Source organism: Vicugna pacos, chromosome 5 (genome assembly GCF_048564905.1).
Source record: "Vicugna pacos chromosome 5, VicPac4, whole genome shotgun sequence".
In the NCBI taxonomy this organism is placed as follows: Eukaryota; Metazoa; Chordata; class Mammalia; order Artiodactyla; family Camelidae; genus Vicugna; species Vicugna pacos.
In genome coordinates this window covers 89511510-89538261 of record NC_132991.1, presented here as the reverse complement: position 1 = coordinate 89538261, position 26752 = coordinate 89511510, and the positions used below count along the sequence as shown (strand labels likewise).

At 49.7% G+C, this 26752-nt stretch overlaps 2 protein-coding genes across 3 annotated transcripts in view; one reads left to right on the top strand and one right to left on the bottom strand.

Annotated features, from left to right (window-relative positions):
- Window positions 1–7572, top strand: part of PDE6D (phosphodiesterase 6D) — a 45282-nt gene extending 37710 nt beyond the window's left edge. The window contains exons 2-5 of the mRNA XM_006207895.4: window positions 3527–3615; window positions 4166–4291; window positions 5005–5110; window positions 7007–7572. Coding sequence (XP_006207957.1) covers window positions 3527–3615; window positions 4166–4291; window positions 5005–5110; window positions 7007–7088 — 403 coding nt within the window. The 3' untranslated portion in view covers window positions 7089–7572. The remainder of the gene's footprint in view (window positions 1–3526; window positions 3616–4165; window positions 4292–5004; window positions 5111–7006) is intronic.
- Window positions 7573–19512: 11940 nt separating this feature from the next.
- PTMA (prothymosin alpha) lies at window positions 19513–25114 on the bottom strand. Of its 2 annotated transcripts, XM_015242313.3 has the most exons (6): window positions 25061–25114; window positions 24235–24483; window positions 21446–21517; window positions 21087–21183; window positions 20534–20607; window positions 19513–20259 (listed from the first exon to the last, which is right to left on the bottom strand). In XM_015242313.3, exons 2-6 carry the CDS (start codon window positions 24277–24279, stop codon window positions 20212–20214), a joined length of 336 nt encoding a protein of 111 aa, XP_015097799.1. In that variant the 5' UTR covers window positions 24280–24483; window positions 25061–25114; the 3' UTR covers window positions 19513–20211. The 2 variants fall into 2 exon arrangements, with proteins under 2 accessions (XP_015097799.1, XP_006207958.1); XM_006207896.4 differs by lacking the exon at window positions 25061–25114 and having other exon boundaries at window positions 21087–21180; window positions 24235–24481.
- Between the last annotated feature and the right edge of the window lie 1638 nt (window positions 25115–26752).

The following is a 26752-nucleotide window of genomic DNA, read 5'->3' as shown; positions in this document are numbered from 1 at the left end:
GATCTGATCCATCTGTTGCTTTGTGAGGAGAGCCACTTCTCAAAGGCTTTCCTTGCAGCAGACTTACTAGAATGTCCTACTTGCATGTGAGTCTGGAACTTTAGAATTAATTTTAGCTTTGTTGTTTAAGAAAGTCTGTTGTCTAGTGTGGCTGTATTGGTACATAAGAGACTATCTGTAGAAAAAGAATGAAAAACATGCACAGAGCAGGCTGAACAAGTACTGTGTCTTCTGAAACCCTTGGGCTTAAATGTCTAAGGCAGCTCTGTTTAGATCCGAGCTCAGAGTGGACTTGATAGAGCAGTAGTACTTATTATTTTATTTCTCTAGCTGGGGAAGCTTTCTCCTAATGTAATATGGAGACTCTGGAATCGGTAACTATGTGTGAGTAATTAGGATTATAAGACATGGCCTAAGCACATATGTATCCTTTTGACTTGCTTTTCAAGTTAGTGGTTAAAAAAAGAAAGTGGAGTTTAGAAATACAAAGCAAGAGAGAAAACCACATAGGTGCAAAAGAGCAGCAGTAGCAGCAAGATAATGAGCATACTAGGAGAGTTAGGATTACACACACTGAGAGGACAGTAACACAGCCAACACAACTTCAAAGCAATGGTGGGTTCAAGTCGGGGGACAGTGCACAAGCTGGTTGAGGGCACAGGACGCTTGGGGTACCCATCACATTCAAGGCACACTACTGGATAAGGATAACCCTTGGTTATCTTTTGTGACTTTTCTTATATAGCAGCAGAACTTTTGGAAAGAATCTCTCCAGAGGGTTAAATATAGTACCATTACATACATAATGATGCTAATCAAGTGCGTTGTTCAGGGTCCTTCATCGCAAGCTGCCCAAACAATGGGAAGGGTTCTCAAAGGCTCTCTGGTGCTTTCAGAACTGACTGGCAGCTGGAGGACCAGGGCCTGCAGCAACAGCCACACTGCAGGAAAGGTCAGGTTGGCACTACCTGCTGCCCTACCCTGAAGAACTGCTGATTTTTCCTCAAATCCTTGTGTGACTACAGCTTCAGGGTCCCAAGTGTCCAAGCCTAGGTCAGGTGCTTGCCCACATCTGCACCTTGACCAGGAGAGAAGGATCTGGATCTTCTAGTTGTTACAGTGCAAAGCAGCCACTGCCTCCCGTGGGGCAAGGGAGGCCGCAGGGTAGGGGTTGGGAAGAGAGTTTGGTTGCTAAACAGCCAAAAAAAAAAAAAAAAAAAAGATTAAAAAAAAGAAGAAAAAAAGACCCATGTAAACTGTATCAACTATTTATCTGAAGCTCAGTTTCTTTTAACCATCTTTCTCAGGCTCAGCCTACATGCATGTACAATATTAATTTTCTTTTCCTTTAATGATTTGTCCATTGGTTTTAAAAATAAAAACAAAAAAAAAACTTAGGACTGTCTTTTTAAATTTAGTCTTTGTTGTTATGAAAGTTGTACGTGTATATCTACCTGGTTTCTAGTGAAGAACAACATTCCATGTGTTCCTACTCCTGTTGTCTACTTCCCAGAGAAAACTATTTTCAGTTTTTTCTAGATGATTTATTTGGTGTTTATCTATATTTCTAAATAGCACACTGTGGTTATATAATGTTTCCATTTTAGGCATTATTTATCAGCTTCCACGATGGAAATGAGTTTTGTCCTTTCTCAACACTTTATACCTGACCACACAGACACTCTTCTCCTTCCTCCATCGTCCCAGGATAATTGTATTGGATCCATAGTCTGTGTTGTTATTATTACTGCATCAACACTGCAATGAAGCCTTGTAGTATACTGTGACTACTACTTTCCCCAGTACTACCTTTTATTTTTCCTTGATATTAGTAATTGTCTTTCTTTTTTATTCATTTGCCCAAATTTTCTGTACTTGTCATTAATTTGACCCCCAAATCTTCCCTACTTGAATAAATCCTCTTTCCATGTAAACACATTAGATATTCTATGAATTTCATCTTTTTTACATTTAATCTTAAAATCCTTCCCTGAGTGTTCTGACTTGCTCTTGTCTGGACTTTGGACCAGTAGCTCTCCAGTCCTGCTAAGGAACTATTGTCTTGGGGTCTCCTTCACCATCACTCTGAGGACCCTCTTACCTGTCTCTTGTTTTAGATCCCTTGCTTCCTGGCTCTGATGTCATCCTCTTCCTTGGTCTTCCCTGTTGTTTTTTAAGGAGCGTATTACCATTAGTTTCTTCAGAAAGTCAAGTTTTTTTCAGTTTCATGAATCATTTCCCTGAGAATTTTAAAGGCACTGTTTCTTTTTTTCTGTCCTCATTCATTCTGATTTTTTTTTCCCGTTCTGATTTTGACCCTTTATGTAACAATTCATTTTCCCTCTAGAAGCTTCTCTTTAACCTTGATATTCTGCAAGTTCACAAAGATGTGACTTGGGCCCTTACTGAATCTTTTCAGTTGAGAACATTTTCTTGCGTGTGTTTTCTTGATGACTTCCTCTCATTGGTTTGGTTCTGTTTTGTTTTCTGTTCTTTTTCAAACTCCTGTTAGTTAGATGCTGGACCTCTTGTACTGATGTCAAGTTTTTGTATCTTTCTTCTCCTGTTTTCTATCCTTGTAGTCTTTCTCTTTTTCTTTCTGAAAGAATCTTTTTGTCTTCCAACTATTGCACTGAGTCGTTTGGTTCTGCTATCCAAATGTATATTTTCCTAGAGTTCTTTTTTGTCCTCTGAATGTTCTTGTTTTTAATTGGTATTATTAACTCACTTATTGTATGATAAGCAATATAGAAATGAGATAATATAAATACATATGTTAGAAGGCATTTTTCTGACTGAAAGCGATTATCAGTTGACCAATCTCAAAAGCTGTAGCCTTGAGCCAGATAGAATATATAAAATTCAATTGTATATAATTTTTAGTATTTGTAAGGATCATGTTGCTGGTCATTTTTGTGTGTGTGTTTTTAATGTTCCTTTTTTAAAAGTTTGTATCTTCCTGTATAGTCTTTTTTTTCCCTCTAAGTTGCTTTTTTTCTCTTTGTTTTGTTCTGTCTTTCATAGTAAACACTTTCTTGAGTTTCGGTGATCCTTGGTTATCTTCTCATATTTAAGAGCAGGCCACTAAATAGCTAACTTAAAAGGCCTGGACTTGTGAGTAAAGCTTGTGGACTGTGAACGTCATTGTAGGGTGATTTGCCTGAGTCATTTCCTGGGATTCCTCTCATGTCTGTTTCTTTAGGTCTTTTATCTTGGCTGGTCAGATTCTGTTGGAAATTTTTTAATTTTACTCCATTCATTTTCTACCTCTTTCTTGCAATTTCTAGATGTGTACTGTCTCTGAGTTCTCATGTTGTTAATAAAAATACCTCCCCTGGATCTCTGCTTCTCCCTTTAGATGTCCTTTGCACTCTCCTACACATTCTTACTTGCTTTCATGGCACTTCGCAGTTAGCCAACTTGCTAAAAAAAGTAAATGAGAGTTGATAGGAGCAAATCTGAGACACCTAGAGTACAAAGTAGAAATCACTTCGGTGCCTTGTTTTTCCTTAATATATTTGATCAGAAATTGGATGAATCTTCGGGATGCTGAGACAGGGAAGATACTCTGGCAAGGAACAGAAGACCTGTCAGTCCCTGGAGTGGAGCATGAAGGTACTCAGCCACCCTTTGTCCGCACAGGGCTGACGACTCGGGAGCAGGGCCCAGGCATCAGGGAGCTAAGTTTTAACACAGACCCACTAGGGCCCACACCTCCAGAGGCACAGCACGTCAGTCCGCATGGTGCTGACATCCCTAGTTCTTTTATTGTGTTTCTCCCACTTCCCAAAACCCACTTTGTACTGAAAGTTTAGCATTAGAACATACCCAAAGATGTAAACTAAGATCTCAGGTTTTTTCCCTAAGAAAATTTGCATTTTTATCTCCCTAAAATAAGAGGAAAAAAAGTTAAAACCAACAGAAAAGAATAGAAAAAAGTTGCCCATTCAGCCCCCTTCCTGATAAGAGAAGCTATGTAAGGCCTTTAGATGCACTTAATCTGTTGTTCCTTAAAGATCTTTCAGTCAAATGCACCAGACCAACTTGGTTAAAAGTATAATTCTGTTAAACCAAGGCATTCTCTGAAATTTAACATAGATAACATGTTCTCTAAATCAGGTCTAAAAAGTTCCCAGAAATGGTTTCAATTTTTTTTCTTTACCAGCCCGTGTTCCCAAGAAAATCCTCAAATGCAAGGCAGTGTCTCGAGAATTGAACTTCTCTTCAGCAGAGCAAATGGAAAAATTCCGCCTGGAACAAAAAGTTTACTTCAAAGGGCAATGCCTAGAAGGTATTCTGCTGCTTACATGCCTGAAATCCAGGCTTAGGGTGACAGGGACAAAAGTCAAGACCCAGTGGACTAAAGCACAGCTCTGATAACACTCATTTTGCAACTCAGTTTGTGATAGTGTTCCAACACCCTGGCAGGTAGGGGAGCCCCAGAGAAAAGAAGCAAAAAGAAAGCTGGCAACTACAAGGGGCTTTGAGCCCAACAAAAAGGATTTCTGACCGTGGTGGACCTGGGGTTGGTGCCTGCTCTGTCACTGATGTGGGGTTGTAATGTTGTCACAAGGAAGCTGCTGACTGGGGCCTGGTTCAGGGCTCTCCACACGGTCTCGGACAGATTGGATGGGCAAGGCCACTCCGCCTTGAGTTTTCACCGTGAAGTGTATGAGTGAACATACGTGTCTTAGAGCTGAAATTCCAAGGGAAAGGGCCTATTCTGTACTTCTGCTTATAATTTACAGCCAGCCTCTGTCAAAGGAAATGCTGCTGGCCTAGTTCTTTAGACCCAAAGCATAGGGAGCAGGCTTCTGGTGTGGTCCAGGGGACAGCCTGAAGGGGGGCTCCCATGTCCTTTCTTGTGCCTCTGGTTTGGGAGGTTTCTGATGGCTTCATTGGTGGTTCTTGGGATAGGAAGAGGCTTGCTCTAAAGGAGGGGATCAAGGAGCCCTGCATCTCTGCCCAGGGCACCAGCTCACCCGCTTTTCCTTCTTCCTTCAGAATGGTTCTTCGAGTTTGGCTTTGTGATCCCTAACTCCACAAACACCTGGCAGTCCCTGATAGAGGCAGCGCCTGAGTCCCAGATGATGCCAGCCAGCGTGCTAACGTGAGTGAGTGGGCCGGAGAACTGGAGTGCCTAGCAGTGGGCATCTCAGGCATGTGGGACTCGTGGTCCCGTTCAGCAGACAGGCAACCAAGGTTGAGAATAAGGGTAAAAAAGTATCCAGGGGTATACAAGTTTACAGCTTACTGACTTTTGTCATGTGAAAAAGACAGTGTGATAGAATGGAAAGAATAAAACTTTAGATTAGACCTTTAGGCTAAATTCCTGATTAACCCTGACTAGCTGTGAAATCTTGGACAACTTACTTTACCTCTCTGGGCCTTATTCTTCTCCTCTATAAAAGTAGAATTAGTAATTCTCTCTCACAGAGGTATAGTGAGGATGAAATGAGATGATATGGAAGGAAGCTGGCACTTAATACATATTAAATCTATGCTAATTTGGTTTCTTTCCTGACTAGCAAACTTTTGGTGCTCTGTACTTTGAGTAGCCTTCAACGGAATCTAACAAAGTCCTAATTCTGTTTTAGACGATAATGTTTGGTTATAGTTTTTCAGAGACTAGCTTACCATTTTAACAGCTTTAATAACTATGCTTCCTGCTCAAAGAGTAATCAGTTTGTTCTTTGTCCAAAACAGTCTGTCAATAACTGACCACCTACCATTTTCTCTTGGGAAAAGATACTAGTCTTTCAGAGGTTTTAGTAATATTCCTAGTAACAAATTATTCACACAGATAATTGTGTAATATTGGATAATGTCTTTAAACGGGTCCTTAATGAAAGCCACATTGAATTTGTAAGTAGATGTTATTTATTTTATGTCTTTGTTTATTTTATGTCTCCCTTCCTCCATGCATTTGATTTTTCTAAGAGATTTTTAATTATAACAGTAGATATTTTTATATTCCATCAGCCAGTCAGATCTTGAGTTCCTTACTTACCTATTTTATAATTAATTACCAGCAAAAAATGTATCTGCTTGCTATCAATTACCCTGGAAGAGGACAGTGTTGTATGTAGAAGGGCATCTTTTAGATTTTCTTAACCCTTATTGGACTTCTTCTTGACCAAGTCTGATTTCTTTCAGGTACTAACACTAGTCAGTCTGTGATAACATATTTAGGTTATGAAAGTCATGTCCTAACTTTTTAGAACCCCCAGACAGTACCACTGTTGCCCTTAACTTGGTTCAAGAGTAGTTTGGATTGGAAACACTGAAATACCCACCAAGAAAAATGAAATTGCACTGTGTACAATACAGGTGCATCTTTTGGAGTTCTTGCGTCTTAAACCACAGAAACTGACTCTGCCTAACATGACAGAGTTGAAAGGGTGGGACTGAGACCTGAGCAGCTTGAAAGACGCAGGTGACAGGAAAGGTGGATGGTTTCCTCAAGGAGCAGCTATAGAAAGGATCCTGCTCGGGGGGAGAGTCTGATTGGCCCACATTACATCTTATGCCCAGCCCTTTGCCAGGTGAGGGGGGGGCCACTTGATTGACCCATGGACTGGAGGTAGGGTAGTTCCTCAACAGAAGAGCAGGGTGCTGTTACCCAAAGTGAGAATAGACACAGCTGTCCACTAGAGTAGGTTTTTTTTTAGGGAAAGATACCACCTCTAAGGTCTGTAGGTTTCCATGTGAATCAGAAAGTTTGCTATATTTATAAGCACACCTGTGTGCAGAGCACTCTACTAAGGGCCTTAAGTATACAGTGGATTAAGACATGCTCTCTCTCCTGATTTCTGAATTAAAGATACAAGTTAAATGTCATGTTAGACATCTAACCCTATATGGACACAGATTTTAATATCCCCAAGCCAGGGTTATAGGTGAGTGCATGTCCATGGGCCCAGCAGACCCAGATTGAAACCACTTTGTGGAAATGAAATCTGTTGCCTAACACACTCACTCTTTTGCCCTCTCTTCTTACTTATAGTGGGAATGTTATCATAGAGACAAAGTTTTTTGACGACGATCTTCTTGTAAGCACATCCAGAGTGAGACTTTTCTACGTTTGAGAGAAGAATGTGTGTGCATTTCAAGAATTTGTTTTTTTAGGGGGAAGGAGGAAACTGTTTGCTTTTTTCCTCCATATATTTGATTTTTGACACTTCCACCCCGAATTCCCTCTACGGCAAAACCCACCTGCAGCCACCAGGGGACCAGCGTGTAGGTAACCAGATGGCCTTTTTCTCTCAAGCCGCCATCGTCCACTGACCAGACTAAACTCCCAACCCCAGTCCAGGGCAGAGGGCAAGCCTCAACTCCTTCCTGGAGTAGACAACAGGGACAAACACACCATGAGCTATTCCTGTCACCCTCCCTGCCTCCTTCTTGGGCCCTGCAGACAACACTTCTCCCTTTCACCCCTGGTTTTGGAAAATTTCATGTTCCTGACCCACATTTAGTTTTTTCCTACCATTTCTATTTCATACATTTAACTTGTAAAATAGACTGTGATATTATTATTACGTAATGAATTAAAACATATGAATTAAAATATTCCTACGTCTTTAGCTTGACACTGCTTTCATCTCTCCTTTTCTTGGAACATGAACTTGGCTCCATGATGGGAGGAAAGACATATAACAGACCATAGGATCACAGCAATGTTTTACCCCAGAGAGCAACTGATAGACCTTTTGGTTCCTGAGTGCTCCAGTTGCTGCTTTCTAAGAATGTACAACGTACCCAAACAAGACCAATGCTTAACATTTGTCTTTTAGACATGATATTTAGTGGTTCTCTTCCACAACACACATGCACCCTTTGTTTGTTTGTTGTTACTGTTTTTAATTTTTCCCTTTCTTTAATTTATTTTATTTTTAGGGGATTTGGGGGGGGTGGTAATTAGGTTTATTTATTAATTTTTAGTGGAGGTACTGGGGATTGAACCCAGAACCTCATGCATGCTAAACAGACACTCTGCCACTGAGCTAAGCTCTCCCCCTCCCTCCTTTTACAATGTGCATTTGCTCAGGAGGTTTCTAAAAAGGTTGGAAGTTCTAAGTTAGTAGAGTAGGGACTCCTGTATTCCTAAGTGAGAGGATAGAAGTTACAAAATGAGGAAAAGATCTCCCTAAACTTACCTGGCGCGCACTGGAAAAGCATCTGGAGGGGCGGGAGGCTGCGAGGCCTTCAAAGCCGTGGTCAAAGGAAGCCAGTGTGGGAAGGAAGTGATTCTGTCTGCAGTGCTTTCACGTCTGACAATAGAGAGCAAATTAAAAAGGTTCTTTTTTAGGCACCTACCTCTGAGCTGCTTTCACTGTCCTTTTAAAAATACCAACAATTAAAAGTGTTCTGACTCCCAAAGTAGTAGGGTCTGAGGCCAGAGGAGGGAAAATACACTGAGAGAGAGGCCTTTTTGGTGTAGCCCTGCTCCCAGATTCCTGCTCTCTGTCCATCTGTTACTGCCAAGGGCCTGTTTGCATCTGTGGGTGGGGAGGAAAAGCAGTACATTTTTAGTGACTTATCTCTATCTTTCAGCCATGATTCTGTTCCTCACATTAGATCCGTTATCTTCAAAAGCTAATTTTTTTAAATACCAAAGGTTGGATTAAAAAACAAGGTGAAAATGAGTCAAGCTTTCTTTTTGCTTTCCAAAAATGCCATGTCTTTTCTCAGAGTGAACCTGTCTCCTTCCTTTTTCCTGGGCTGTATCTCCTCCCCAGAATCCCATCAGGGAAGGCTCTCAGGGGCCTGGACACATTCCAATGGAGAAAGGACTTCCCAGGGAATGCTTCTGACCTGCTTAGACCTCCTTCACTGCCCTTCCCTGCTCACCCACCCAGCCAGCACGTCAGGGACAAACTTCTTTGCTAGCTGCTCTGAGCAAAACAAAAAGAATTGTAGCCCAGGCATTCTTAGACACTTACCGTATCTCCAGGTACATATGCTCAGGAAATAGTTATCATTGTATCATGAAACAAGCAAGGTAAAAAAGTGTGTACTCCAGGAACAATGCCGATCAAGGGGTTCCAAGCGTGGGTGGGATTTGGGCAGACGTAGGGTATGGCTGACTGCTGTGGTGGGAGGAAAAGAAGGGAAGTGGTACAGGCCAGGGAAGAACTCACCCGAAGGAGAGGGCACAGGAGCTGCAGAGACCAGGACCCTTGGGATGGTGAGGTCAGCCCTTGTAGAGTGGGTGCAGGTCCAAAAGCCTGACAATCTGGGGGTTTGTGGATACATAAAGGCCACAAAATATTGGAAGGAGAAGCATACAGATCAGGTCTGGCACAGTATACAGCCACTGGTTCTCAAACATTCATGGGCACCCCCCACCCCCAGAGATTCTGGTTCAGTAAGTGTTGGACCCAGAAATCTGCCTGTGAAAGCACCCTGGGTGATTCTGCTCCAGGTGGCCTGTGGACTATACTTTGAGAAATATTGATAGAAGCATTTAGTGAATGTTAGAGACATACATACATACCCTGTAACTGAGATCTCCAAGCAGCATGCTTCAGGAACCAAGGGAGGTCCCAGTTCTGACCTGTGCAGGTAAGGGGAAGAGTTCAGTTGCTCAGGGCAATCAAGAGGAACTTTCGAGTCTTTAGAGGAAAGGACTGGAGAATCCCAGGCAGCACGGCCTTTGAGAAAGACTTGGGGGAACTTAGAGACTCTTTCAAACATGGATGTTTGTTTAGGTTTTCTGTGTGGTGTGAGTGTTTTGAGTAACTTCGGTGATGGAGCACATGGTGAAGCTTCGAGTCTGGCCCTAGTTGGGCATAAAGGGTGGAGGGAGCTCAGTCTACCAAAGAGGATCTGGCCACATTCAGGACACTCTTACAGGCCTATTATGTGTATCAGTAAGATGTCATGCAAGACACAGGGCTGCCTTTGGAGCTTTGTCTCTAGTAGAGCAATTATAAGTGCCTGCCAGGAGAGAAGGACAAAGTGGGCATTTAAAGGAAGAAGAGATTACACACAGTTCAGAAAAAAACAGGAAAGCCCTCTTCTCTGGATCCTTCGACTCAGACTATAAAACATTCAAGTCACCCTAAAAAATAACTAGATTTTGAAAAATAATCTTTCCTTCAATCCTGCATGTCCTTCAGCTCCTCCTCCATCCTTTTTTTCCTCTACAGATTCAGACTTTTCAGAATTGTTTCTACTCACTCTTTGCACTCCCTGTCTCTCATTTACTCCTCTGCTGTCTGGCTCTGGTCTATGGCCTCTTCTTCTGGAGCAGTGAACTCCACTGAGCCACTCTCCCCATCCAGTCCTTCTTGCTTTATCTGCTGGGATTCTGGAAGCCACTTCCTGGGTGTCTGCTCCTTGCTCCTTTGCAGGCTCTTCATTTTCTTCCAACTGCCTTGTCCCTAAAATGTTTGTTGGTGGATTTGGAATTTTTTTTAGCTATTATATATTGAGAATGTGCTTGTGCAGATTCTTTAAGCATTATCCATTCATTCCATACATACTTATTGAGCACTTTGTATGTACCAGACACTGTTCTAAATGGTGGAGACACTCACTAGACAAGATGAGTCAGGTCCCTACCATTAGATTCTAATGAAAGGAGACAGAAAGCAAATAAATTCAGATAGTAGTCAATGCTCTGAAGAAAACTGGGCAGTGCAGTAGCAGCATATCTGGAACAAGGAGGTGAAAAAACAAAGATTCCACATTCAGCTTTTGAACCCAAAACAGGATTGACGAGTCCCCAGCAAGCCAGAAGTCTGGAAAGCCAGGCTTTACTCAAAAGAAAAGATTTTTTAAATCTCTTAACCTATCATCAACAAATTAAGAACCAGATGTGCCGTACTTGGTGCAGCAAAGAATTCAGGGTCTGACGGGAGGAGTGAAAAGCCTGTCCCTTCCACCTGGTGAAGGATGGAGAGGAGGGATGATGAAGAAGCAGGGCGAAGAGGTCCAGGGCTGATGTCCTTGCTTTCCTTCACCCCTGGGCCTGGATGGGAGGAGTGAGTAGAAACATCTGCCCAGGTGTGGGGGAAAGATACTCACTTCCTGGAGGTTAGTGGGGAGGAAGGGCTGTCCCACGATCCAATAGACAGAGGCCTATTGACTTATTGTCATAAACATCTCCCCCATCTTGTCCTCCATCCCCACGGCCCCTGCCGCAGTTCCTGTAACCATCGGGGACCGGTCCAGCTGATGGCATGGCCTCCCCTTCTGATTTACCCTTCACATTACAACCAGAGGCAGACCCAAGATGTGCATCTGATCACCAATCCCTCCACATTGTCAAGTTTATTTTTAGAATTTCTTGCTAGTGACTTGTTGTTTTGCAGCATTCAAAATGCACTGTTAAATGATTCTCAAAGGGAAAACATAAAATGGCTTAGCAGTTCTTTTTGGTGCTTTTATTTGGTCTGAAACTGAGCAACTTTGATTATAGCTTTGAATAAACTGAGGGATGCAGTGGAGTGGAGTGAGAAGCAGAAATCTGGTAAATACATTTGGTTTCTAAACTGCCCACCAAGACACCCCAGGGCACTGCAGCAAATTCACAGGGCCGCCATAGGATCTTGTAGTTTTTTAAGGAAATGCAGTGAATGGGACATCTGTCATACACTGTTCAAAACTGATGTGACCAGGAAATGAGAGGGGTAGTGTCTAATCTGATTCCAAGATTTGAGAAGCTGTGCAGTGCCCAACAGGCACACACACCCCATTAGTAAGTCATTGTGATTATAAATGAAATAAACATGTTTTTTCTCTTAATTTAGGTGGCTTTTTCTGAAATAATATGACAGCCACTAAGTTGGGAAATAAATACTTAAGGTTTTTGGACCTAATACTTAATGAAGAGAATTGTTAGTTATCTCCTTTGGTCTAGTAACCCACCACCACCACCACATGGGTATTGACCACTCAGCTCTGAACTGTGAGACAGCTCGTGGTTTTTTGGAATGCTTTTAAATTCTTGCACTTATTGAAGGAAATGTATTCAAAGTAAAAGAAGGCATTTTACTCAAATTTCTTAGAATGGCTTCTTAAGTGGCTTGGTTTATTCACATCATCCCCCAAATAGCTATTCTCAATTATAAGAAGATAAACAAAATTATTGAATGTTTCATATATATTATAATTGTTACCTTCACATTGGGTTAAAGTATGTATCCTTAGCTATCTATATGCTCTCGGAATGGTGCACAGGCCACCCTGGTGGAATCGAGCTGTACGTGACTGATCTACCTATTTACAGAACTGGAATTTCATTTCATTGTTTTGTGTTATTGCAGAAGTTAATAATGGTCATTTTTTTCTTTCATGGTACATTGTTGGTCACACACATTGGTTTCTTGGGGCCCAGCCCTTGGTCAGAATTAGAATCCATATCATGTCTTCTGGCAGATTGTCTACTAACTGTTACTCTATTTTAATTGGTTTGTATTCAGCAATGATCTACAATGCATTTGGTACAATTAGGCTATGGTTTTTCTTGGAGGGTTCACAGTTGCTTAAAAGTAGACGTTTTATGATGTTGCAGTGGTTTTATGACCATAGTGATCCTCAAACGTTTTCAGGCTCAAGTGGTATCATTATGGCACAGACTTCCAGGAGCTCGGTTGTGGATATGGTGGCATTTTAGAGGAGGCACACAATCATTTGCAGAGGAAAACCTCCTTGGCCTCCCAGGGAGGCAAGTAGCCACTGGGAGTGTCCTAAAAATGTCATTGCATAACAAGGGACTACCAGGTAAAAGTCCAGTCACTGTTTGTGACTTTGGCAGGCCCCTGAGCAGAGCAGGAAGATAACAGGAAGCCCACCCACCTAATAAGCAGACCCATTTGGTGCCACAGTCAGTAAATGTTCTGTCCTTAAGATGGATTCAGACTGCACTGTCTCCAAGGAGAGGAATGAGCTTTTCCTGGGGAGATGCTCACCATGAGGCTGACTGGCAGAGCAGCTCACCAGGGACAGTGTTGACAAAGGGATCGGGATTGTAGAATCCACCATCACTTTCCCATGTGACTGGGACCCACCCTTTCTCAGCACCTTCCAAATTAGGTGACTGCCCAGCACTGCTGTCCAGCAGGCCTTGGCCCCGGGTTCTAGTGGAAACCACAAGAGTCAGACTCAGGACATTGTGGGAAGGCTGGCAAGAAGGACCCAGAGAAAAACCGAGAAGGAGAAGTTTTCCTAGGATTCAGAATGGCACTGCAGATGGATTTCTATGTCAAAAAAGTATGTACATATTCTTTGATTCTTGATATATAGGATCAAATGCTTTCTAGAAAGGTTTGTACCAGTTTCCACCCTTTGTTGTCCCCTGACATACTGATACCAGTCACCTCCTGGGCTGTGCTGACAAGGGACACTGCCATGAGCACACACCCCAGACCACCTGCAGCCGAGGGAGCCTGCATGAGGCCATGCAGGGCTCTAAGAGCCAGACTGGAATTGGTTCCCTAAGGAAGCCTTTCCCATCATCTGCTTAGTTCAGCAAATATTCCCGGAGCGCTGGTGATGGTCCTTGTGCAAGATCAGCTTTTTGTGGACATGAATGTCCTTCAACATGTTAATAGGCTTTCTGTGAAAAAAAAAATCTGGCTCAAATAAGTTTGGAATGAGCTGCATTTTAACCTTGTTCTTGGAGACTTCTTAGTATATTGAAGACTGAGTTCTGTAGAAAGAAAACACTTTTAACGTTGTTTAACCCAGTATTTCTCCTAACTGGACAGATCTCACCTCTTAGGCACATCTTAGAGCAGAGAGACAGTTGGGAGGCACCAGACTGCATAACGGTGTAGGATCCCACCTCTTACCCAGGAGCCTCACAGAGCAATCGAGTTAGTTCAATGAGACTGCTTGGCTGTGAGGCACCGGGTGGGAACACTGGAGGTTCAGTGGGTCAGAGAGCCCTGGGGCTGCAGATGAGGGAAGAGGGGCTCCAGGCCAGGGGTGCAGGAGGGCAGCCCCGATGGCCCTGGGCCACCCCCTCCCAGTTGGGCATGAGTCGAGCAGTACTCTGGTTCTGTTGAGAGATGAGCCATGAGCTTCACAGCCTCTCTGAGGCTGATTCACCTCCATCTGTTCCCTGTCAGCCCGGAACCCCCACCAGAGACGTGACCCCCCACACCTCCATGCCCTCCCTCTACAAGCTGTCTGCTCATGAAGGCCCTGTTGGCCTTGGACACTGGAGCCTGGAGCCTTGTAGTCTCTTGTTTACTAGTATGACTCAGAGACCACAGAAAACCCAACCTGAACCAGCCTAAGCTAGGAAGATATTTACTGATTTGTATAATTTAAAAGTCCAGAGATTGTTCTAGCTTCAGGCACAACTAGACTAGGGGCTCAAGCAATGTCATCAGAACTTAGGGTTCCTCTGTCTCTTGGCTCAACTCTGGTCCTATCTGTATGGGCTGCAGCCTCAGCTTCTCACTCAACTGCCTGAGTTCAAGGCCCAAGGCCCAGGCCCAAGTTTGTTCCTTTCCAGCAACTCAGTCAAAAATTCCAGAGCTCACTCTGATTGGACCAGCTTGGGTCATGTGCCAGCTCTGAGCCAGTCAGTATGTCTCAGGGGGACCGTGGGCACTGATTGGCCAAGACTAAGTCATATCCTGTCCGTGGGGCTTAAGAGTGGGAGAGAGGAAATTCTCCAGGAGGCAAAGTGGATAGTTTTAGATTATTGCCAAGAGAAGGGTGACAGGATGGCTGCTGGTGGCAAAAACAACAGATGTCCCCAGTACCTTCTGGAATCCTCACCATCAGTTCCTTCCTACAAAGGATCTGCTCCCTGCCAAAAGCCTCACAGCTGGGCCCCAGCATGGGTGCATGTGAAATGAGGTTGTCCCAAGTGACCACCTGGCACTTCTTGTTGCTATGGCAGCAGCCTTGATGGAGAGCTTATGAGGACATATACCCTCCACGCTGGGTTCTTGGCTATGCTCAGGACTTTATGGAATCCACACCAGCCAGCCACTGGCTGCTAGGCTTTCTCCATAAATAACACATACCATTCACCCAGTATATAAGGTCAATGTTCCAGGCGGCCTTAGAATATGTCAGCCATATTTCCTGATTTGAGCTTTTATCACCTCTCTAAGCTCAGACCAGACCCTGTGGCATTGGCTGAGGTCTCTGGAGAGGATGGCCTGGGGACTCCCCTGGCCCCTTCCCTGGCTGGCCCTGCCCTTGCCTTCAAAGACTTGAGGTTGAGAGGGACAAGCAGCCACACTGCAGAACTGGACTACCCCAAGTAAAGCTGTTACCATGGTTTCCATCCTCATGAAGCAGCATCCACCAGGAGGGGACCAAGAAGTGGCCAGGGGCCTGAGGACAGGGCAAGCCTGTGTCCAGGACAGGGAGATCACAGAGGAAGCTGGCAAAAGTAGGCCGAGCATCAGGGCCCTGGAAGGACCGGGATCTAGAAAGCCTTTGGACCCCTGGCCAGCAAAGGAGATGTGGAGACAGCACTGGATTCTGGCACTTGGGCCTGGGGCAGCCTGGCAGACAGCTGAGTTTCAGAGTGCAGGTGGGAACGCCTGACCCCCAATTCCAAGCAGCTGAAGGCCCTGGGGCCACACTCAGGGCAGCAGCCTCTGTGAGGAGTCCTATAGTAGGGCCAGAAATGGCCAAGAGCTGAGCCTACCCTAGGAGGGCATTGCGCACACTAAGCATTTGAACAGAACCAAGCAAGGGGGAGCCCAAGGGGCCAGAACCCAGAGAAGGCACATGACTCCAGAGGAGCTGATCCTGGCCTCAGCTCTGGCTCTAGGGAGGCCTGGGGTCTCCTCTCCAAGAAACCAGGTCCCTGAAATGGGCCATCAGCTGCCCAGAGGGAAGGCATGGGGCATAACCACTGACTCTTATGTCTGACCAGGGTGCTGGCTAGAGAGGGAGGAAGATCTTGCTGTGAGGGGTGGGGGTTGCTGGGGGTGTGTTCCCTAGGCTAGGGCCCACTGAAGAGCTCTTCTCTGAGCTGAGCAAAACAGGGAGCCCCTGCAGTTCCTCTATGTCCACCAGAGGGCGCCCATTCCTCACAAATCTTCCAGCTTGGGCTCCTTGGGCACCCTGTTCTTGCTTTTGGAGACTTTGGGACTAGGATCAAGGTGACCCTGGACCCTGAGGCCACGTACCAGGCAGTGATAAACTGTACTAAGCTCAGGACTAGAGAAAAGTGGGTTCTGCTGAAGGCAGCAAGGGCTGTTCTAAGCCGAATCTTTAGAGGGGTGAGGCAATGCAGATGTTACTGGGGGGTGCAGGGAGTTAGCACAGATGTGGGACCCTATGAAAGGCAGCCCTAGGCCATGGCACAAGCCGCATGCTATTGTTCCCTTAATGCAGAGAAGACTGAGGCCTAGCAAGGTCCAGTTATTTGCTCCATATTAACATATCTGCATGTCTGTTTCTGTACAAGGCTTACTAAGGCTCTGGCCTCCTTTCTGGGGGTTTGGGGGGTTGTAGTTCCAAACTGGGTTAGATCTGATCCCAGCTCCGTATGCTGTCTGTTATGTGGTCTTTCTGGACCCCTTCCCCCGCCTCAGGAACCCCCTCTTGGCTTTGGGCTTTGGGCCTTGGGAACATCTGCAGGACTGAGCTGCCCTGAGCGGCAAGACAGAAAGCAGCTGGGCAGTCTTGCCTCGAGGGGCAGCAGCACAGCGTTGCAGACACATGGGATGGGCACACAGGGTCAGAGGGTCCCTCCTACCAAAGCCTTGATCTGACCTTGACCCAGCTTGATGTGAGATGGGCAGCCAGGCCTCCATACTGAGTCCTCACTCCACATTCCACAGGCTACACCCCCTGTGAAGGGCCAGGCCCTCCCAGAGCGTGGGCACCTGGCAGAAACCATGAGTGTAGGCACAGTGAGGTATGGAATGGTGTCCCACCACCAGGAGGTGCCCTGTCATGTGTCTCCTGCCCATTTCTGTTATCTCTGGAGCCTAGAACGGTGCCTGGTACAGAGAGAACCCTTGGTGTGAGTGGATGGATGGATGAACCAATTAATGGAATGGACAGAATACTCACCAGGTGCTGGAGAACTTGGTGAATCAGACGTGGCCCCTGACCTCAGTGGGCGACAGCCAAAAAAACACACAAACTGATAAACACACATGCTCACATTGTGAAAATTGCTGTGACCAAGAGAGAGAATTGGGACGGGCCTTCTTTAGACTGGGGACCAGGGAAGGCCTCTTGGGGAAATCATGTTCCTATTGAGACCTGACATGGAGTGAGTCCTGAGAAGTCTGGGAGTCAGGCATTCCTGTGGTGAGAAAAGCAAGTGCAAAGGCCCTGAGGGAGGACAAAGCCTGCCATGGACACAGGAGGTTGATGTGGCTGGTGAGCTTGGAGCAGAGGGAGAGGGGCCCTTGTCTTGGAGCTTTCACTTCCACGGAGTGACTGAACCCAATTTGGTGGGCTCCCTGGTATGACCAGCCTTCTCTCTTGATCTGCCCTCTCCCTGGCCCACCTTGGTCACACCTCATCCTTGATTCCCCTGGCCCAGCCCAGGCCTCCAGACCTGTGCACCCAACAGCCTCTGACAGTTTACCTCAAAAGCAGTGAGGCCACCACACAGCACCAAACCTTCATCCCCTGCACCTTCCAGATGGTAAGACTTCTCCCTGGGCTGGAGGGCTCAGGACTGAGTCTGGGATCCTTGGTGGGACCTGCCTCCAACATCCAATTCATCCCTGAGTCTAGACATTTTATCCCATGTGATAATTTAAATATACCCGTTTCTCTCCCTCCTAGCATCTCCCCTCAATCCAGCACTTCCCACCCCAACCTCTGCAAATGTCACTGCAGTGCTTTCCAGGGATTTTTCCTATTTAAAACCTCTATGGCTTCCCCAAATCCTACCTCGGTACCTGGCTCACAGAATGCCTGTCCCTGGCCACCCTGTTTGCCCATGCGCCCTCCGTCACCTCTTGCGTGAGGGATGCCCACGCACGGCTCATCCTCCCCACCTTTTCTTCATCCTCCTGGCCCTACCAGTCTCAGCTTCAATGCCAACACCCCAATACCAGTCTCAGCTTCAATGCCAACGCCCCAAGGGAAGCTCCCCCTCCTTTGTCACGTCCCTTTGTCCTTGTGCTCAGAGCACCCTTATCAGTGGCCCAGGATAGCAGATTGTCCTTAAGGAGTTTTAACGGGTGCCTGGTTATTAACATCTGCCCCTCCTCTCGTCCCAACCCCCAACTTGGCATCTTGAAGACAGATGACTCCTTCATGCAAATGGTGGAGGCCTGAGAGGCTGGAAGGGAGGAACATCAGGATGGGGTGGGAGGTATAGATGAAATACCCAGTCTCCTCCCCTTGGGAGGGGCTGGAGTCCCAATGGCTCGTTCTTGTCATAGGCAGTAATGTGCCCCCACCTGTCTAGGCAAGGAACCCCCACATGGCCAGTGCTAGAGGGCAGAGGTGGGGAGGGTACATGGCTTCTCTGTCCCTACACCCTCCTCTGCCCACAGCCACTCTTGCAAGACTCAGAGGTACTCCAGACTGAGGAAAACATCCCTAAAGAAGTAGGGATGACCTTCCCTTTCCTCACCCCCATGATTATCTCACTTAGACCCCTTGACACCAGAGAAGCCTCTTTAAGACCATGTTTAGGAGGGACAAAGAGGCCAGCATCACCCAGCCAGCAGTGGCAGAAGAGCAGAGGTGGTAGGTCCTGCAGCCTCTCTTACCTTTAAATTGAAGCCTGTTCCCAGCACCCGAACTGCTGTTTCAACTCTCCCTGACCCCTAAGAGAAGGTACAACCACACTATGGTGCTTGCAGGGGGCTTAAGATTTGTGGACCCCAGAAGGTTCTTAGAGGGCTCTTATGTCACCTGAGGGTTCAAGCTTGAGGTCACTTGATCGGCTCTCACTGCTCACTTGTCTGAAAATCAACAGCTCACCTACCACCTCCATCTGTGTTCAAAGGGCAAGGTGGCCCACACCTCAACTAACCAAGTCACTTGTTTCTCCTAGAGGCCAGAGATTAGCAAATGCAGGGCAAGGCTACACTAGTGACCTGGAAGAGAAGTCCTGGAGACCAGAAGGTGCCAGATGTCACCACCAGGGGGAGCCATTCTGTGGCCAGGACAACCCAGTGAGGCCTTTGAAGGCCGCATCAGCTGTCCCACTAGGAGGCGGCATCCCTGATATCTTTGGACGTGGATTCACACTTGGCCTGTGCCACCCCTACCTCACCCTCAGGACCCACCAAGGGCAGCCCCACCAAGTGCCTGTAACTGTGTATATACCTCTTTCCAGGGAACCCAATGACATGGTTTTACCAACCCGGCTCCCCCTTTAGCCGGTAACTCCAGTGCCCCCACCATATCCCACTAGCCAACAGCAGCTCAGTCCTTGACCACCATGGTCACCCACCCCTCCCAGTTGTTTTCAATCCACTGTCCCCAAGAAGGACAGCTGGGCCAGGGCCAGAGTTAAGATCCTTCCCTCCTCCCTCCCTGCCCCCTCCCCAGAAAGCCTAAAAAAACCAAAACAAAACAAAACAAAAATCAGGCTCGAGACAGTTTTGTTAGAACAACTCAGCAAAATAAAATTCCGGTTTATTGTTGGACAACATTGTTTCACACATACATCAAACAGGCCAAAAAAAATAAACAGCAACTTCATAGACAAAAAAAGGAAAAAAAAGAAACCTTTTATCTTTGGCCTTTTTAACCATCTCATACAAACCAACTACTTATAGTACAGCTAAGTACATACACAAAAAAAGTTACTGGAATGCTCGGAATAAGATTGTTTTTTTGTTGTTGTTTTTGTTTTTTTTACAAGGTTTTTTTTCTCCTTTGAGATTATAATGAACATGGTCACACCACAAGTAAAGTCAGAAGCAGGACAGAGAACGCTCCGAAGGCTGGTTTGGTCATCCGAGATCATTAAAAATGGCTGACCCCTAACAATATGTACAAAAATATAAAATGTAAATAAAAAATACAAACAAATTTTCCTTTTTAAAGTACTTTAAGAAAAAAAGCAGGGCCTTGGACGTTTTGGTTCTTTTTTCTTCCCCTGTTGCAAATTCACGTTGTGGTTTTGGTTGGGTGGTGGAGAGCGTGTCATCTGCAGGTGGCGCTGCCCGCGGCAGGCAGGCAGGCCTCTCTACTCGAAGGTGACCACGTTTAGATTCTGAGACGGGAAGTGGAGGGTGAATAGGTCACGGTGGCCTTTTTTTTTTTTTTAAGTTTAACTTTTCCTTTTTTTGCTGTCTAGTCATCCTCATCAGTCTTCTGCTTCTTGGTGTCAACATCGTCATCCTGGGCAGGGAAAGATTTGTCAAGGTCCCTGCCAACCTACCAGGCCCACCCACCAGCCTCAGCTCCTGCTGGCAGAGCAGAGCCCAGGCACAAGCAGCCTCGGGGGCCTCGAGAGCTCTGGGAGGCTGGGCCCACTGTTCCTGTTCCTGCTCAAGATGAGGAGGGAACCACTCAGGACCACACATCACACCAACTACAACTATTGAAATCCCACCAGCCCCTCCAGTTTTTGTGCCTCAGACTCCAACCCTCTCCCGACTCACCCCAGACCCACCTCATCATCTTCAGCTGCCCGTTTGCCCGTAGCTGCCTCAGCCTCCTCATCTTCATCTCCATCCTCTTCCTCACCTGGAGAGAATAAAGCCCAGGTAAACCACTGCCTTCCTCAGCCAACCCAGGGGCAGCCAGAAATGGGGACGGGGACAAGACGACCGCAGCTCCTTGGGCAATCTGCCAGTAACAGACTGGCCAGGGTTGAGTGCCCCTGATCTGTCTCTGCTGCCTGACAAACTGGGTAGTCAGGGTACCCACCCTACCCACCACAGGGGTCTCATTTTCAGAGGGAAGAGGGCCCAAGCTGCTGCACACAAAGAAGCCAAACCAACTGATCTGTCTGTGAAGGGCTCTCTCCAGTGGGAGTGAGAATCTGAGTGTGGAGCATGTGGGGCACAGCTTCACATCACTAGCCTAAAGCAAGAAGGAAGATGCTGACCTTACAGGTACAAGCCCAGTTGTAGGTGGTCCACTGGCCCCCACCCCTGAAGAGCCCCCAATTCCTCCCCATCTGCTGGAAGTCCAGGGGAAAGTACACAGACAAGGCTACTCACCATCACCTTCCTCTTCCTCCTCCTCTTCCTCCCCACCTTCTTCCTCTTCTTCATCTACCTCATTGTCGGCCTCCTGCTCCCCATTTTCCTCATTCTCCTCGACAGAAAGCAGACCACAGTATTTACAACGACAGAGCATCACTCTGTCCCCATCCCTTCTTCCAGACCTTGGCCATGCCTCTACAGACCAGACCACCCAAGAGACCATCAATTAATTGGCACCCCTGAATCTCCAACAGGAGATCTTGACGCAGGACTGTGCAAGGCCTCGACCTCCTCCCCCACCACAGATTAAGCTCAAAATCTAAGAAATCTTGCCCAGGAGCTGCTAGAGGGTCATGAGCAAAGTGAACACTCACAGCATTCCCATTAGCAGGTGCCTCTCTCCCATTCTCCGCCTCCTCCACAACTTCCTTCTTCTCTTTTAAGTCCTTCAAAAAGGAAGAGGGAACCAGTAAGTTTTTTGAGCAACCCAGGGCTGGCAGAGGCTCCCAGGCCTACAGGTAGGAATGACGCAGTGTTGATCTGGATGTCCAAACTTAAGAAGCCTAAGTTACACAGGATACTTAGTGTCTTTGTGGTCAGCATTTTATCCTACTTTTCAACCCTTAAAAACACACTTAAAAAGGGAGGCCCACTACAGCTATTCCCACCGGCCCCATACTCATGCTTCTTAGGAAAGGAGCCATGTGGCACCACAGCCCGAAACCCGTCTGGCCGGGCAGACGAGCCCGGAACACTTCACTGACACACTCATTACAGATTTGTTTCCAACCAGAGGGAGCTCCGCCTCTCAAATCCTTCTTGGAAGACAGCAGGTATGCGCCATAAATAAGGTAAGAGGGGAGGACCCTGACACTGCGGGAGGACTCCCGTGGGCGGACCATCCCGGGAAGGGAATGGGAGGGAGCTAACAGGCAAAACTGGGGAGGCCGCCTCATTAGCCGGGGCCCCGCAGCCAAACTCAAGTTCCAGGCCCACGGTACCCTAGGACCTGACAAGCGCAGGTTTTCTGAAGGAACCCGAATCACACCAGTTCCCCCATACCCTACAACGGTCCCAGGAGATAGCCAACCATTGCCTGGAAATGGGCGCGAGCTCAGGCGACGCTCTCCTGGGCCCGAAGCCTTTCTCGTCCCAAAGGCGCGCCACTCAGAGCGCCCCGTTTCCCTCCCAACCTCTCTAGCGCCTCGCCAGGCGGACACGGCCCGAGTTCCGGAAAGCAGTAGCCGCCACGGGAACCCCGAAGCCCCGTAACTTTTTCCACCCGGCGCGGCACTCTGCCACCAACACAAACAGGCGTCGAGAGGCCCGGGTGCGGGAGATCGCTCAGCCGGGGCACCTGCCGGGCCAGTCCTCCCCATCCGGCCCATCGCGGACCCCGGCGCCGCCCGCTCCCGCCCCCTGGCGGCCGAAGCCCTGGGGAGCTGTGGGGGCGGGGAGGTCGAGGCGCGCAGGCGCGCACCCCCGCCCGGCGGGCTTTGCGCGCGGGCCTCCGCACGCACTGCGCGCGCGGAGCACGTGGCCCGGGGCCGCCGAATGCGCCCCTGACCCTGGAGACCTGGAGTCCGCAGGCTGTACTCGCACCACCGAGCGCGCGCGAGTTGCTCGCCAGTCTCTCTGGGCCTCTGGACGTCCCTGCTTCCTCCGCGCACAGGCCTAGATACGCGGGAGTACGTCTCTGCATTTGGCGGGCAAAGTCCCGCGGGAGGCCACCCCTTAGTCCGCGGAGCTTTTTCAGTCCCGAAGCCCGAGGCCGTCGGAGACACACTCCAGTGGGCTGTTTATTGCTCCAAGCGGGAAATCACGTTGGAGGAAATCGAACCACCGCACTGGGGAGGGCCGACCCTCCCCTCCAAACTAGTTCCCGGGCAGGGCCCAGAAAAAGCTGGAGGGAGCCCCTGCGGAGATCCGGGTCCCAAGCTCCGCTCCTCCGGGGAGTCGCCCCTGGGAAAGAACCAAAGGTGACGCCAGGGCCACAGGGGTTAAGGAGACGCCAAGGTGACTCGCCCCCATCCCCGCAGGGACAGGAACGCGGTGCGGACCAAGGCAGAAGGATAAAAAAGCGACCCTGCTTTAAAGCGCCCAGTTCCCGCCGATGGTAGACACTCCCCAGGGCAGGCAGCGGGACCGACGCGGCGCGCAGTAGCAGAGCTGCGCCAAAGGCGCAGAACCTCAAAACCGAGGGTAATGAATCTGCAGCACCGGGCCCCAACAACCCCTGGAGACCCGCTCGACCCCGCAACGAGCCAACTGCAGCCGCAGGTTTTTGTTCCCCCGCGTAGTCCCCGGAGGTGCCGCACATTCGGTGCCCCTGGGCAGCCGCGGGGGGCGCCCATCATCGCCCCAGCGCGCCGCTCCTTCACTTTCCGTTTCCTCCCCTCCGGCGCGTGGGCTCGCCTCCTCCTCAGCCAAGCCCGGCGCCGCTGGTGAATTATTGAAGCTGGGCGGCTGCTCCCGACACACTCCCCGCCAGGATGCCCACCTCCGCCTCCCCGAGGGCGCCCAGGGCGGAGAAGAGTTCACACCTCTGCGGACACAACCGACGTCGCGGCCCGCCGCCCCCCTCAGCCTTATCATAGCTTACTCCAGATAAGCTTCCTCGGACCCACTGCAAGGCGCGAAATGGAGCGGCCCGGCGCCGAACAAAGAGCAGCGCCGCCGGCGGGAGCTCGCCGCGGAGCCGCCACTGCCGGCAGCAGACCCACGCCCGCACACGCGCTCCCCCCCAACACTTCCGATTCTAAACGCGCTCGAGTTTCAAAGTTATTTCCGTGAGCCTCGCGGGCCGACGACCCCCAGCCCGGCCCCTCTCCTCCCGCCGCCACTTAGACGAGTACAAACAAGTTTCGGGAGCTGTGGAGCAGCCTCTCTTCGAGCCGCTCAGCCTCCGCTCCCGCTCCCCCACCCGGGTCCCCGAGGGCCCCCGGCCCACTCCTCCACGGGCTTCACATTTTCCCGCGGCTCTTCCCGCCCCCCTCCCCCGCACACAAAGAATGGGCTGCCTGGGGACCTAGGCCGGGGGCTGATGGGCTCCCCGCAGAAGAGAGCAACAGAGAACTCGGGGCACCCGGCTGCCGCGCGCCAAACACTGTTCCGGCGGTGGCAGCGCACGGACCCCGAAGGGGCGGGCGGCGTCTACCCTCACCTTGGTGGTGATCTCGGAGCTGGTGTCCACGGCCGCGTCTGACATGATGGGCACGCCGGTGATCCGATGCAGCGGATTAGAAAGAAAGCGAGAGTTCGACGACTCTGGCGATAAAGCTGCCGGAGTCCGCGGCGGCGGCGGAGGAGGCGCGCGGCGGAGGTGGCTGCGGCGAGCGGAGAGCCGGACACAGGAACAATGCAAAGATGGCTTTTCAGAGCAGCCAGTGGGGAACTCACGCGGCGCCAGAACCTTTAATATAGATTAGTGGGCGGCGCTCAGCCTCCCTTGCCCGAATGCTATTGGCTGAGAGCAGGGAGCGGGCGCTCGCTCATTGGCTCGATTCCGAACAATGGGCAAGCGTGCTTAAAGCGGCAGTGCCTTGGTGCGTCCCGCGCTGCGCAGCCGCCGTTCGCACTGTCATTCAGGGCCTGAGTTTGCCGGGTCTCGGCGCACCAACGCCGCGGGGGAGGGGTGCGCGCTCGCGCTCCGGGGGCGCGCTCCCGCTGCTGTTTTGCTGGGGCTGCTGACGCAGAAAGCCAAAACGCGGCAAAGCAGCCCGCCCAGCCCCCAGTCCTCACCCCTCCCCGCGGCTGCTCGGAAGGAGGGGGAGGGAAGAGGAGGTGGCGGGCGGCGCACGCGACGGCTGCCAGGAGGGGGAAGGGAAGGCCGGGTGCTGGGCTGTGCTCGCCCGGGGCGGTGCTCTACACTGTGCCCTTGGAGATGCCCACCTCCCGCCCCTTATAATATGCCACCAAGAACTGCCCTAGCCCAAGTCAGCGGAAGCCCCACGATGAGCGATGAGGGCGTGAGGCCAGGATCCGCGCACCTGGGTCGTCCCTTCCTCTACTACGTCCACCCCCTTTGCACAGCTCCGGGCTCCCCGAGTCTTTGGAGAGATGTACCCGTCGCACATCACCAGCCCCGGTGTCTGCCGCCTAAGCCAGCTGACGAGTGGGCTCCGTGCCAAGCACGCACAGTGGGGAATTCGTGCGTCGAGGGGACTCGAGGACCGGTGTGGGCTCCGCCCTCGAGCAAAACAGCCCGCAGGCGTCTAACTAAACAGCGGTCCCCACATTTCACGATTCTGTACTGCGCCTGCCCCGAGCGGTCACGGCCGTCGCGACAGCTTCTGGGATCCTTCCAGGGCCCGGCCTTCGAATCCCTCTCCCACCCCACTTAAGGCGCTGCCAAGGGCACATGAACTTATTCATTGCAAGGGCTATTGAGGGAAAATAATCGTCCCTTAGACTAGTTGGGCTAGTCCTTTGGGGCTCATTGAACTTCGGGACGCTATTTAGGGAACCACGCGAAGCCCCGAGAAGGGAACCTTCAAAAATGCCACACTCAAGATGGCGTTGGACTTGGCAAGCGTGGCGTGACGTGGTGTCCCATCTCACGCAGACGATCCTAGAACCCTAGGCTACAGCCTCCTTATCACCACCGCTCTTGGCTATCGAACTAAGAAACCAGCTGTGTGGGAGGAAAGATTAAAATAAGTGGAAAGATTCCCCCCCCTCAAAAAAAAACCGTGCCACACACAAGATGGCTACAGATAGGGTTCATCCCTGTGTAGCCAGAAGGGGGCGCCCGACACGGAAGGCGGGACTCCGGAGAAGCGAGCGCACACTGGCTGAGAGTGGCGGGCGAACACAAAGTTGACGCTTTGCGTCCTGCCATTGGCAGGTTCCGCTGTCTGTCTCTTGAGGCCGCCGTTTTGGGAATGGAGAAAACCCGGAGCCTGGGATCATGGAGGAAGGATGGACGCCAAGGCCAGCAGTGCTTGAAGTCAGGGGCGGGAGGAGGGACTGAGTAGGTTGCTCTTCTTGGTTTTCTTAGGTCAGGGGCCAAGTGACCCCATTCCCACCGCGAGACCCCCCAACTGAGTTCATCACGCACTCGCCCAGCTGCCTCCCGGGACCCCGGACTCCGCTGCCCAGCCGGGAGCGGGTGCGGATTGCTGGGGTGCCACCCGGGCCTGGGCCCCCTCCCACTCTGCCTATGCCTCGCGCGTCAGTCCCGCATCTCGGTTCACATCTGCCAGTCTGGCTGCTGGCTTGTGGTGGCTTTCCCGAGCGAGTTGTCCTTTGGGGAGAGAGAAGCCCGGGCTCCCTGTACTTTGGCCGGGAGAAACGTCGGGCAGGTTCTGGGCAGGGGCACCGCGCCCCGTCCCACTACTTGGCAGTCGCCATCCTGTCCAGGGTACGCGACGACCGAGGGGGCGCCCGTTGGGTCTCTGCCCTGCCCCAAGGGCTCCCCAGTGGCTAGAGGTGGGATTCTCCCCAGGGTGGGGCGCGCGCCAATCCCAGGGACTCGCAGTGGTGTCCCTGAGGACCACGCGTCGAAACCCTTTGTTCGGTCCCCTCCCTCCCGCCGCCAGCTGCCTTTATTGCGACGCGGACCTGGGGCCGCCGTTCACCCCAGAAGAGGAAGGGACTCTGGCCGCTGCTGCCGCGAGCCTTTGTGCCACATTCTCCAAGTAGTGAAGGGATTCTGCGACATCATAAATAGGGTAGAAGAG